The 13996-nt window shown below is 38.4% G+C and overlaps 1 protein-coding gene and 1 pseudogene across 1 annotated transcript in view; both read right to left on the bottom strand.

Annotated features, from left to right (window-relative positions):
* LOC120875959 (glycerophosphodiester phosphodiesterase domain-containing protein 4-like) overlaps positions 1–13996 on the bottom strand; it is an 83340-nt gene that overhangs the window by 15954 nt on the left and 53390 nt on the right. Inside the window, exons 9-10 of the mRNA XM_040257697.1 lie at positions 12852–13073; positions 9999–10153 (exon numbers count right to left, since the gene is read on the bottom strand). Coding sequence (XP_040113631.1) covers positions 9999–10153; positions 12852–13073 — 377 coding nt within the window. The remainder of the gene's footprint in view (positions 1–9998; positions 10154–12851; positions 13074–13996) is intronic.
* Positions 4028–7891, bottom strand: LOC120876056 (annotated as a pseudogene).

A 13996-nucleotide genomic window follows, 5' to 3' on the forward strand; every position in this document is an offset into this window, starting at 1 on the left:
TATGGAGAAAAGGGAACGCTTCTGCCCTCTCAGTGGGAATGGAAATTGGTATAAATGCTAGGGAGAACAGAAATGAGGGTCCTTAAAAAACAAAAATAGTTACCATATGCTCCAGCAATCCCATTTGGGTATATACACAAAGAAAAGTCTAATTAAAAAGACGCATGTACCCCAATGGTCAGAACAGCACTATTAACAATAGCCAACACATGGAGGCAACCTATATGTCCACTGACAGATGAATGGATAAAGAAGATATGGTGTGCATGTGTGCATGCGTGCACACACACAATGGAATAATAGTCATAAAAAGAATGAAATAATGCCATTTGCAGCACATGGATGAACCTATTAAGTGAAGTAAGCCAGATAGCAAAAGACAAGTATCATGGTATCACTTATATGGAAACTGAGAAAATGATACATATAATTTTTTTTACAAAACAGAAATAGATTCTTAGACATAAAAAACAAACTTATAGTTGCCTAAGGGGAAATATAGGGAGGGATAAATTAAGAGTTAAATCAAAGGATAAATTAAGGTATAAATTAAAATATAAACAATATCAAATACAAAATAAACAAGGAACTTTTGTATAGCACAGGGGACTACATTTATTTATTTATTTTATTATTATTATTATTTTTAATAACTTGAAACTCCAGTACTTTGGCCACCTCATGCGAAGAGTTGACTCATTGGAAAAGACTCTGATGCTGGGAGGGATTGGGGGCAGGAGGAGAAGGGGATGACAGAGGATGAGATGGCTGGATGGCATCACTGACTCGATGGACGTGAGTCTGAGTGAACTCTGGGAGTTGGTGATGGACAGGGAGGTCTGGTGGGCTGCGATTCATGGGGTCACAAAGAGTAGGACACGACTGAGAAACTGAACTGAACTGAACAGAACTGAACAGAACTGAACAAACTATAATGGAAAAGAATTGGAAAAATTAAATATATATATGAATCAATTTGTTGTACACCTGAAACTAACACAACATTGTAAATCAATCGTATTTCAATTAAAAAAATTAAAAAAAAAGAAACATTAGAGTACTAGGGATATAATGTGCAATATGATAAATATAATTAATGCTGCTGTATGTTATATGTGAAAGTTACTGAGTAAAAAGCTTCTATTTCTCCAGTTATGCATCTATATGAGATGATGGATGTTCACTGAACGTCTTGTGATAATCATTTAATGGTATTTGTAGGTAAAGCATTATGCTGTGCACCTTAAACTTATAGTGCTATACGTATATTTGAATAAAAGTGGAAGAAAAATTTCAAAACCAAGAAAGATTTCATATCAACAACATATCTTTACAACTTAGGAAACTAGAAAAAGAAGAACAAAGTGACCCAACATAGTAAAAGGAAGAAAATAATAAAGATTAGCACAAACACAAAAGAGAACAGAAAACCAACAAAGAAACCAAAAGTTAGTTCTCTGAAAATATCAACAAAATTAGTAAATTTTTAGCTAGAGATACTAACCAGTCTGTTGTTCCATGTCCAGTTCTAACTGTTGCTTCCTGATATGCGTATAGGTTTCTCAAGAGGCAGGTCAGGTGGTCTGGTATTCCCATCTCTTTCAGAATTTTCCAGTTTATTGTGATCCACACAGTCAAAAGGCTTTGGCATAGTCAATAAAGCAGAAAAAGATGTTTTTCTAGAACTCTCTTGCTTTTTCAATGATCCAGCAGATGTTGGCAATTTGATCTCTGGTTCCTCTGCCTTTTCTAAAACCAGCTTGAACATCTGGAAGTTCATGGTTCACGTACTGCTGAAGCCTGGCTTGCAGAATTTTGAGCATTACTTTACTAATGTGTGAGATGAGTGCAATTGTGCAGTAGTTTGAGCATTCTTTGGCTTTGCCTTTCTTTGGGATTGGAATGAAAACTGACCTTTTCCAGTCCTGTGGCCACTGCTGAGTTTCCCAAATTTGCTGGCATATTGAGTGCAGCACTTTCACAGCATCTTCCAGGATTTGAAATAGCTCAACTGGAATCCCATCACCTCCACTAGCTTTGACAGTTAGAACTGGACATGGAACAACAGACTGGTTCCAAATAGGAAAAGGAGTACGTCAAGGCTGTATATTGTCACCCTGCTTATTTAACTTCTATGCAGAGTACATCATGAGAAACGCTCGGCTGGAGGAACCACAAGCTGGAATGAAGATTGCTGGGAGAAATATCAATAACCTCAGATATGCAGATGACACTACCCTAATGGCAGAAAGTGAAGAGGAACTAAAAAGCCTCTTGATGAAAGTGAAAGAGGAGAGTGAAAAAATTGGCTTAAAGCTCAACATTCAGAAAGCTATGATCATGACATCTGGTTCCATCACTTCATGGCAGATAGATGGGGAAACAGTGGAAACAGTGTCAGACTTTATTTTGGGGGGGCTCCAAAATCACTGCAGATGGTGTCTGCAGCCATGAAATTAAAAGACGCTTACTCCTTGGAAGGAAAGTTATGACCAACCTAGATAACATATTGAAAAGCAGAGATATTACTTTGCCAACAAAGGTCCGTCTAGTCAAGGCTATGGTTTTTCCAGTGGTCATGTATGGATGTGAGAGTTGGACTGTGAAGAAAGCTGAGCACCGAAGAATTGATGCTTTTGAACCGTGGTGTTGGAGAAGACTCTTGAGAGTCCCTTGGACTGCAAGGAGATCCAACCAGTCCATCCTAAAGGAGACCAGTCCTGGGTGTTCTTTGGAAGGACTGATGCTGAAGCTGAAACTCCAATACTTTGGCCACCTCATGTGAGGAGTTGACTCATTGGAAAAGACCCTGATGCTGGGAGGGATTGAGGGCAGGAGGAGAAGGGGACGACAGAGGATGAGATGGCTGGATGGCATCACCGACTCGATAGAAGTGAATTTGAGTGAACTCCGTGAGTTGGTGATGGACAGGGAGGCCTGGCGTGCTGTGATTCATGGGGTTGCAAAGAGTCGGACACGACTGAGCAACTGAACTGAACTGAACTGAACTGAACTAATAGACCCAAATTACTGAAGTCAGAAATGAAATTGAGGATACTATTACAAGATTTATAGAATTAAAAGGATTATAAAGGATATGAGCAATATGAGCAATTGTATCCCAATAAATTAGGTAGCCTAAGTGAAGTGGAAAAATTCCTAGAAGCAACAAGCCTACCACAACTGTATCACGAAGAATTAGAAAATGAGAATAGATCTACCATCAATAAGGAGATTGAATTATTAACTAAAACTCTTCCAACAAAGAAAAGCCCTGGATCCAATGACTTCACTGGTGAATTCCATCAAACATTTCAAGAAGAACTAATACGAACCCATTATGGTGACATTAGAAAACCAGGAATCAATAGGCTGTGTTAATGTGAAGAAACTGGAGCATTTGTGTCCTTCTGTTTTTAGAGTTGTGAAAAATAGTATGGTGGTGTCTCAAAAAATTAAAATTAGAATTACCATCTAATTCAGCAATTCCACTCCCTAGTATATACCCAAAAGAAATGAAAGCAGGTCTTGAAGAGATACTTGTACCCCCATTTTCATAGCAGCTTTATTCACAATAACTGAAATGTGAAAGCAACCCAAGTGTCCATCTATTGACAAAAGGCTAAGCAAATAGTGGCATATACATACAATGAATTATTATTCAGTTAAAAAGGAATATATTCTTCAGTGGATGAATTCAACATGGATGAACCTTGAGGACTTCATCTTAAAAGAGATAAACCAGTTAAAAAAAAGACAAATACTATATCATTTCACTTATATGAATCAAAATCATAAAGATATAAAGTAAAATGGTGCTTTCCAGAGTCTGGAGGCAGAGTATGATGGGAGCTCATTGTTTAATGAGAACAGAATTTGAGTTTACAAGATGAAAAGTGTTAAGTAGGTGGATGGTGGTGACTGCTGAACAATGTAATGAATGCATATTAAAGTCACAAAGTTGTATATTTAAAAATTATTGCAAAAGTAAATTTTAAGTGCATTTTAACATAATTAAAAGTTTTTATTTTTTTGTTGATTTATTGTTTTTATTGACAAGGTTTATAGGAAAAAATCAAGTATTTAAAACCAAAGGCCAGTTCTCAAGTCTCATTTAGTTGTTTATTTCAACCTTTCTTTAATGTCTTAATAACTTTATCAAGAAACAAGTCAAACCTGTGAAAATACCTGTTAGCAGTCAACATATTTTTATAAATTTCTGTACTATGATGCAAAGATATTTTAAACACTCAGTGGTTCATCAAGGGCCTAATTCTCCCATAAGCAGCAGTTTTAAAATTCAGAGATTACTTAATAAATTTATTAAGAACAATCAAAAGACAAAATTAGTCTCATTCAGGAGTGGTCCATGTATTGATCCCCTAGAATCCTGATTGGCCAAAATTTAACACCCCTGATTCTGTGAATATGTTACATTTCTTTAACGTTAGAAATAAGTCCATCACCTTTGAAAAATACTTTGTCAGATACCCACTACTGTCTATACATTATCATCTTCTGGCATTACACTTGATACTTTCAACCATAATTATAAAGGTGGCCAGGTTTCCTGTAAATACCAGCTTTTTATGTGGGCAAAAGCAGTTAAAAATCAGTATATTTATTTGAAGCCAAATGTGCTTCTACTTGATCCAGATCCCCCCAATTTTTGAAGTTTTGATGTGTTGATTTTGGTCTACCCTTAATATAAAATGTATCTACAGACACTTGCAGAGTTAACACTAAAATATAAACTGATGACACTTCGAGGCAAAGCAGAGAACTAGTTATTGCTTCAGTGTTTGTTTCACTGAATTCTGACTTTCACTGCTCCATCATACCATCTGGTTGAACACTGTCATTTCATAGTTTATAACTGTAAAGATACCTACTTATATGAGTTTAAAAATTGATCTGCACAAAAGAAATAAAAAAACTTTATATACAACAAATTCATTTTTAAAAATACAAAAATAACATCTGTCACTCCTGTCATGCTGACAGTTTTGACATATATATATACACGCAGGACAGAAGTTCCAATTTAGTAATCTGGGCTGCTGAAGCTCATATATTTTTAACATGATGAACACACCGCCACTGGTTTTAACACTGACAAACGTGTATTCAAAATATTTTATCTACTAAATACTGCAACAGTCTCTGCATGTATAAATGCCAATTACCATAGTTTCTGTTCTACTTGATTAAAAGTATGACTTAAGCTAATATTGCGCACATACACTAAAAACTACAACAGTTCAAGAATCTATAGTCTTATATAAAGAAATCCAAAATGTACAAAATACAACTATAAAAGCAAGGGACAATTACTGTAGCCATGCAAAAATTTAAACTAAAAACTGCAATTTAAAATGGCAAACGCAATTCACCTAACACTCAAGATAAAAAGGTCAGCAGGAAGTTCTACCAACAATGCTTGTAAAGATTTAGAAAAGGAAATACATTCTCTTTGCTGGTATAATGGTATATAAATCAGATCTTTAGCTCCATGGGCATGGGTCATCTGTCTCTGTCCTCTTTCTCAAGAAATCAGCTCTTAACAGTTGTTTTTATGAACTCTTTTCTTTCAGTTAAGTCATAAGCAGGATAATTTTCATATACCTCTTTGCAGATCCGCTTCATTGTGACTTCCTCCAAGTTAGCACTGGCCAATAATTTCTTTACTGTTTCCTTTAACTCTTCATCTGTAGGAGGTTTCTTCAATTTTTTAATTAAAGGTTCATCATCTGAACTATCCTCAGATTCACTTTCTTTTTTGGAACTATTTTGGTTCTTCTTGGTGGTACTGCTATCTGCCTTCTTCACATTAGCACCTTTTACAGATTTTTTACTTTTAGGAGTGGCTTTCTGTTTGGGCTTTTCTCTTTTGGATGTCTTTTTTGGTGGCTCCTCTTCACTCTCTTTATCTTCATCCTCTGAGGACTCCTCTTAGTTTTTCTTTTTCTCTTCATCACTTCTAGTTTCATCTGACAGGATTTCAGGACATTTGGTTCCTTTAGCTTTCCTGGCCATCCCAGAACTGTTCCGTTCCTTTTTGTTGCCTTTGCTAGAACTTTTTTTAGATTTTGGCAATGGTTTGCCAGAAGGCTTTGGATGCATTAAAAAATTCAAGATCCTTTTCACCAGTTCACTATTTACACCCGATCTCTCCAAGTCAAGAACCTCGCAGATACTCTTTAACACGGCATTTCTAAATTTTTTCAACATTTCTTCCTTCTTTTTATACTGGATACTTCCTTTTTCAAATGGAAAGCCACTGAACTAACCCACATTCTTCTTTAATGAGGACACTGTTCCTGGTCTGTTGTAAAGCAGTTTATGGAGATTTCTAAGTTCATCTGTTTTCTTCTTACTCAAAAAGAAATGTATCCTTTCAATTTCACAAAGTTTCTGCCCTTTTCCTTGTGCGATTGTAAATGGCTCTCTTTGTAAAGAAGAGACTTGCGTCGTCAACCTCTCTACTTTCTTCTTTTCCCTCTTGCCTTCCACAATGAGGCTCTTTCTCTTCCTCCTCTTCCTCCTCCTCGTCGTCGTCCTCGTCCTCCTCTTCACTTTCCTCTCTCGGGCCGGGCATGTCGGGCTCTTTTTCGGACGCGGGCTGGGCGGGGGCTGCCTCTCCCTCCGCAGCTGTGCCCGAGGAGGACACGCTGTGGACCGCGGGTCCTGGCGGCCACGGGCCTGGCGCGCGAGGGCACAAAGAGGCTCCCGGAGGCGGCGACGGGCGCCGAGGAGGATGTGCAAGGGCCGCTCGCTGGCGTGATGCTCGCACCGCGCTCTCGGCTGCCCAGAATCAACACGATTTTCAAAATCAATTAAAAGTTTTTAAAGAGAGGGAAGGGCTTCCCTGGTGGCTCAGAGGTAAAAAAAATCTACCTGGAAAACCCAAAACATGGCTTTGATGCCTGGTCTGGGAAGATCCCACATGCCATGGAGCAACTAAGCTTGTGGGCCACAACAATTGAGCTTGTGCTCTAGAGTCTGGGAGTTGCAACTACTGAGCCCATGTGCCACAACTACTGAAGTCCACAGCCCTAGAGTCCATGCTCTGCAATAAGAGAAGCCACTTCAATGAGAAGCCTGCACACTGCAGCTACAGAGCAGTCCCCACTCACTGCAACTAGAGAAAAGCCTGTGCAGCAAAGACCCAGCACAGCTAAAAATAAAAAACATAGAGAGGAAAGTCTGAATAAGCTATTAACTCTTAGTTAAAAAATTATGTTCACATGAAAACCTATACACAAACATTCACATTTATTAAAAATAGCTCATAAATTGATGAAACAATCAGATATCCTTCAGTTGGTGAATAATTAAAGTTTAGTGCATTCATACAATGGAATCCTATTCAGCAATGAAAAAGAACCAGCTATTGACACATGAAACAGTCTTTATGAATCTCAAAAGGAATTACATACACTGAGTGGAAAAAAGCCAGTCACAACAGGTTGCACACTCTATGATTCTTCTATATATTTTTCTTAAAATGACAAAATTACAGAAGTGCAGAAAAGATTATTCATTGAGGGAGTTAGGGTTTGAGGTGAGTTGGATATGCAAGGAAGGGGAATGTGGTTATCAAAGGGCAACAAAAGGAATACTTCCAGTGATTAAATAAGCCTATATCTTGGTTGTGATGTTGGATCCACAAACACACATATGATAAAACTGCACATAGATCTATATATATTAATACAAAAAAACACACAAAAATGAATACAAGTTGGGGAAGTTTGAATAAGATTGATGGATTGCATCAATTTCAATATCTTGGTTTTGATATCATACCAAAATTTTGCAAGTTTTACCACTGGAGTAAACTGGGTAAAAGGTACAGGACTATTTTCTCTTTTTCCTTACATGTTAACATGCAACCATCTCAAAATAAAAAGTTTAATCTGAAAAATATTCTAGACTATTTTAAAAAATATAATAAAATATATTCTGGGGGTTAAAAATAAAGTATTATTAAATATCATTTATAAGAACAATAGCACAAATGGCAGAAGGTAGTAAATGGAATTATGTTTTAATAAGGAGTTCATGATCTGAGCCACAGTCAGCTCCTGGTCTTGTTTTTGTTGACTGTATAGAGCTTCTCCATCTTTGGCTGCAAAGAATATAATCAGTCTGATTTCGGTGTTGACCATCTGGCGGTGTCCATGTGTAGAGTCTTCTCTTGTGTTGTTGGAAGAGGGTGTTTGCTATGACCAGTGCATTTTCTTGGCAAAACTCTCTTAGTCTTTGCCCTGCTTCATTCCGCATTCCAAGGCCAAATTTGCCTGTTACTCCAGGTGTTTCTTGACTTCCTACTTTTGCATTCCAGTCCCCTATAATGAAAAGGACATCTTTTTTGGGTGTTAATTCTAAAAGGTCTTATAGGTCTTCATAGAACCATTCAACTTCAGCTTCTTCAGCGTTACTGGTTGGGGCATAGACTTGGATTACTGTGATATTGAATGGTTTGCCTTGGAAACGAACAGAGATCATTCTGTCATTTTTGAGATTGCATCCAGGTACTGCATTTTGGACTCTTTTGTTGACCATGATGGCTACTCCATTTCTTCTGAGGGATTCCTGCCCACAGTAACCATGAAATTAAAAGACGCTTATTCCTTGGAAGAAAAATTATGACCAATCTAGATAGCATATTCAAAAGCAGAGACATTACTTTGCCAACTTAGGTCTGTCTAGTCAAGGCTATGGCTTTTCCTGTGGTCATGTATGGATGTGAGAGTTGGACTGTGAAGAAGGCTGAGTGCCAAAGAATTGATACTTTTGAACTGTGGTGTTGGAGAAGACTCTTGAGAGTCCCTTGGACTGCAAGGAGATCCAACCAGTCCATTCTGAAGGAGATCAGCCCTGGGATTTTTTTGGAAGGAATGATGCTAAAGCTGAAACTCCAGTACTTTGGCCACCTCATGCGAAGAGTTGACTCATTGGAAAAGACTCTGATGCTGGGAGGGATTGGGGGCAGGAGGAGAAGGGGACGACAGAGGATGAGATGGCTGGATGGCATCACTGACTCGATGGACATGAGTCTGAGTGAACTTCGGGAGTTGGTGATGGACAGGGAGGCCTGGCATGCTGCGATTCATGGGGTCGCAAAGAGTCGGACACGACTGAGCGACTGAACTGAACTGAACTGAAGGACTATAATATTCTGTACTCTATACTGTGGAATAATATTGGTTCAAGTGGAGTGTAATAAATCGGCAATACCTTTTATTGGTATCCAGGTGAATACAACAGAGTAGTTCAAGGCTTGAAATACAGAAAAGTAACTAGGGGAATTTTTACTAGCCCAGGGAGATTTTGGATATATATCTATAATTATATCTACATCTATACTCATAAATATAGCTACATCTATATATCCAAGGAAACTTTGTCTCTGAAGCATTTAGAATTATTTGAAAAAGATTACTTTTAACAGAAAGGGTATAGGGATTAATGTAAGCAGTGATTAATAAATTTGAAAGAGTTATTTTATTCCCAGGTACTTTTAATTCTGAAAATGTATTTCTAATTATAATATTTATAAATTTGATGTTTAATAATTTTTGTTTACACTATAAGAGATCTTGATATTGGATCAGAAAGCCATTTATAAGGTACTGGAATCTATCTGGTAATGGCAGAGGACATCAACAACTTTTTGAGTTCTGACTTTTCAAATACTTACATAATTTAAAAAGAAAAACACCAAGAATACACAAAAGTGGGTTAAATGATGAGAGATTGGAGGACAGGAGGAGGGGCTAAAAACTATGTTCCAGGAATAGAGCCTACTCTTAATAAATGTTTTTTGGCAGATAGGGAGGGAAGGGTAAGAAGAGGAAAATAGGGAATTTCACAAAGATAGTCACACATGGAAATTCTTGAGATGGGAGGAGAAATCCCAGTAGCTTTGGTGGGATGCAGATTTTGTGCAAGAAAGGCAACACACACCAAGAGAGGTGTGGTTAAACACTTACTTCAATCCATTGTAGAACAAGTTCTTGTAGTCAACGTTTATTCTAGTGATCTTCTCTTTCGTAAGTCTTTCGATGGTGAATAACCGGCCAGTGTGCTGAAAACCAGGAGCTTTGCTCCTGACGTAATCCCTCTCAGAACCTGGTAACCAAATAATCTGCAAGGAGAAACAGTAAGTCTTTCAGTGGATAATCAGCTGTCTAGGTACAAACAGCCTCATGTAGAATGGGAGAAGTCTCATTCCAGCATGAGTAACAGTTTATAGGGAGCAGAGATTCTAGCCCTTGATGAAAGAGTCAAACTGACCTAATCTTGTCTAGTGAACTCTTGTAATGGGGCTTTCACCAGGGTTGCTCTGGAGCTGAGTGTTCCCAGTTAACATCGTGGGGCCAAGGGTTCACTGTGACTACACTAGCTAAAGCGTCTGAGTAGGCGGTAGGTGTAGAGGAGGGGTCGGAATCATAACCATCTCCTCTGGCGATGATGCTACAAATCATCTTTGAGAAGAGTAATTTCCTGTCAATAGGAAACGCTATTATGACTCATCTGTGGAAAGAGTTCTATCTGGACAATGACAGATATTTGTTTCATTCATGGCATTCTTCCATATTCTGAGAATTAAAGATATGTGGAATGACTGACTGCCAAAATACAGAGCTTTCTGGAAAACATGATGAATAAATTTTCTGCTGAAATAAGAACTTTCTATATCATAAATGAAAGCTGGTGTTGAAAGTCTTAGCATTCCCTTTCTCTAAGGCCCTTTCTCTAAGAGATGTATGTTGATGATGGTGCAAGTCACATCATATAGCTATTACACACATTCCCATTCAACACAGTGGTGACATTTGGTTTGGAATAGCAAACAGCCTCAATGTTTTCCTTACTGATACAACCTTAACCGGCTCATTCACAGACTGTCACATGTATTGGGTTGACCAAAAATTTTGTTCTTTTCTTTTTTCCTGTAAGATGGCTTGAGCAGCACATACTTGTCTTTAACTTCATTTGAGACAATTTTATTAGATTGTAATGTGACAGCTGAAATATTAGTGTGCATTAAAAAAATCAACATTGGAGAATTTTAGTGTAGCCATTGAAATATTGAAGAAGAAAGAAAAAAGTCACATTTCTGACATATTATGCTTTAGTTTTTCAAGAAAAGTAAAAACACAACTGAAATGCAAAAAAAGATCTGTGCAGTGTATGGAGAAGGTGCTGTAACTGATGGAACATGTCAAAAGTGGTTTGTGAAGTTTCATGCTGGGGATTTCTCGCTGGATGATGCTCCATGGTCATAAAGACCAGTTGAAGCTGATAGCGATAAAATTGAGGTATTAATTGAGAACAATCAATGTTACACCACATGGGAATAGCCAACATACTCAAAATATCCAAATCAAGTGTTGAAAATCATTTGCACCACTGTGGTTATGTTAATTGCTTTGATATTTGGGTTCCACATAAATTAAGGAAAAAAAAAAGAACCTTCTTGAAGGTATTTTTGCAAGCAATTCTCTACTGAAACATAATGAAAATGTTCTGTTTTTAAAACATGTTGTGACACGTGATGAAAACTGGATACTGTACAATAATGTGGAACTGAAGATGCCATGGGGCAAGCAAAATGAATTATCACTAAGCACACCAAAGGCCAGTCTTCATCCAAAGAAGGTGATGATGTGTATGGTGGGATTGGGAGGGGGTAGGGGGGTTGTCTATTATGAGCTCCTTCCAGAAAACCAAATGATTAATTCTGCAAGTACTGCTCCCAATTAGACCAACTGAAAGCAGCACTCAACAACAAGCAACCAGAATTAGTCAAAAGAAAATGAATAATCTTTCATCAGAATAATGCAAAATCACATGTTTCTTTGATGACCAGGCAAAAACTGTTACAGCTTAGCTGGGAAGTTTTGATTCATCTGCTGTATTCACCAGACATTGCATCTTTGGATTTTCATTTATTTTGGTATTTACAAAATTCTCTTAATGAAGAAGGCAATGGCACCCCACTCCAGTACTCTTGCCTGGAAAATCCCATGGATGGAGGAGCCTGGAAGGCTGCAGTCCATGGGGTCTCTAAGGGTCGGACAAGACTGAGCGACTTCACTTTCACTTTTCACTTTCATGCATTGGAGAAGGAAATGGCAACCCGCTCCAGCGTTCTTGCCTGGAGAATCCCAGGGACAGGGGAGCCTAGTGGGCTGCCATCTATGGGGTCGCACAGAGTCCGACATGACTGAAGTGACTTAGCAGCAGCAGCAGCTTAGTGGAAAAAATTTCATTTCCCTGGAAAGCTGTAAATGGTACCTGGAACAGTTCTGCCCCAAAAGATAAGAAATTTTTGGAAGATTAAATTATGAAGTTGCTTGAAAAGTGGCAAAAGATCAGGCCTCCCAGGTGGCGCAGTGGTAAAGAAACCGCCTGCCAATGCACGAGATGCAAGAGACATGGGTTCAATCTCTTGGTTGGGAAGATCCCCTGGAGTAGGAAATGGCAACCCACTCTGGTACTCTTGCCTGGAAAATTCCATGGAGAGAAGAACCCAGCAGGTCATAGTCCATGGAGTGGCGAAGAGTCGGACACGACTGAGCACGCACCTTTACCTCTTTTTTAGTGAAACAAAACAGTGGATACGTTGTTCAATAAACCTCTTGGTAAAAATAAAATGTGTCTTTTATTTTTACTTAAAAACTGAAGGAATTTTTGGCCAACCCAGTAGCTATATAAGCAGCCAACTCCATTTTCTACAGGGAGTAGAACCATTCCAGGGAAGATTACAAGGTAGTTCAGGTTCAAATGCTATGCTACCCACTTCCCAACCTCTACCATAAATACTGAGATAGACGTACCAGATGTTGCTCAATCTTAGAGTGAAGGATCACGCTTACTACAAGGCGGATACACGATGATCTCGAAGGATGTGACTGTGGAGGAGTATAAAGATCAAATATCACCTTTTTTTTGGCCTTCCGTGCAATTTCCAATAAATCACTTAGTTTTGGAATCTTCTGATTTCTTGCTCTTTCCCTATCCGCCTCTGATAGAGGTTTCATACTGAAAAATGGTTTGATCTAAAAATAAGTATATCAGAGAAAACATTAGCTCCTATCAAAAGTATTTTCCAATTCTCATGCTTTTAGCCCCACACCAAGCCCTACCTTTATGTTGGTCCACTACTATTCAACCCACCAAGTCTTCTGAAATACTGGTCCAGAGATAAGAGTAGCTAAGAAGAGAAATGAAATGTATTCTCCATGGGTAGTGACGGTATTTCAATGATTTATTCTGTAACAGAATTTGTTGTATTTGAACTGTAGGACCTTCCTATGTTCCTCCTGAGCTTCCTTTTCAATCTTTTTTTTAAACTCAAGGTAATATAATTCAGTTTTAGTTTCACTGGTTTCCCACATTTTCTCTCACTGTTCTAAGTAGTGTGAAAAAAAGGACTTCAGTTTCAAGCTGAATTGGACTCAATCCTAGCTCTATCACTTGCTTGCCTTCCTTGCTGTCTGTGTATGTGTTTAGTCGTGTCTGACTCTTTGCAACTCCATGGACTGTAACACAGTCCTCCAGGCTCTTCTGTCCTTTGGATTTTCCTGGCAAAAATATTGGAGTGGGTTGCCATTACCTCCTTCAAGGGATCTTTCTTGTCATACTAACCTGTTAAAATCCTTTCTTCTATTTGCAAAGCTTAGTTCAAATGCTACCTCCTTCATGAAGACTTCCTTAAATAATTCTGAACTGAAGAGACTGGTGGCATTAAACTCCAATGGTTCACTTTTTAGTTCAGTTCAGTCTCTCAGTCATGTCCAACTCTTTGAGACCCCATGGACTGCAGCACGCCAGGCTTCCCTGTTCATCACCAACTTGCAGAGCTTGCTCAAACTCATACCCATTGAGTCAGTGATGCCATTCAACCATCTCATACTCTGTCATCCCCTTCCTCTCCTGCCTTCAATCTTGGTCAGCATCAGGGTCTTTTTCAATGAGTCAG

The sequence above is a fragment of the Oryx dammah genome, unplaced genomic scaffold (genome assembly GCF_014754425.2).
Source record: "Oryx dammah isolate SB20612 unplaced genomic scaffold, SCBI_Odam_1.1 HiC_scaffold_17, whole genome shotgun sequence".
NCBI classification, from domain to species: domain Eukaryota; kingdom Metazoa; phylum Chordata; class Mammalia; order Artiodactyla; family Bovidae; genus Oryx; species Oryx dammah.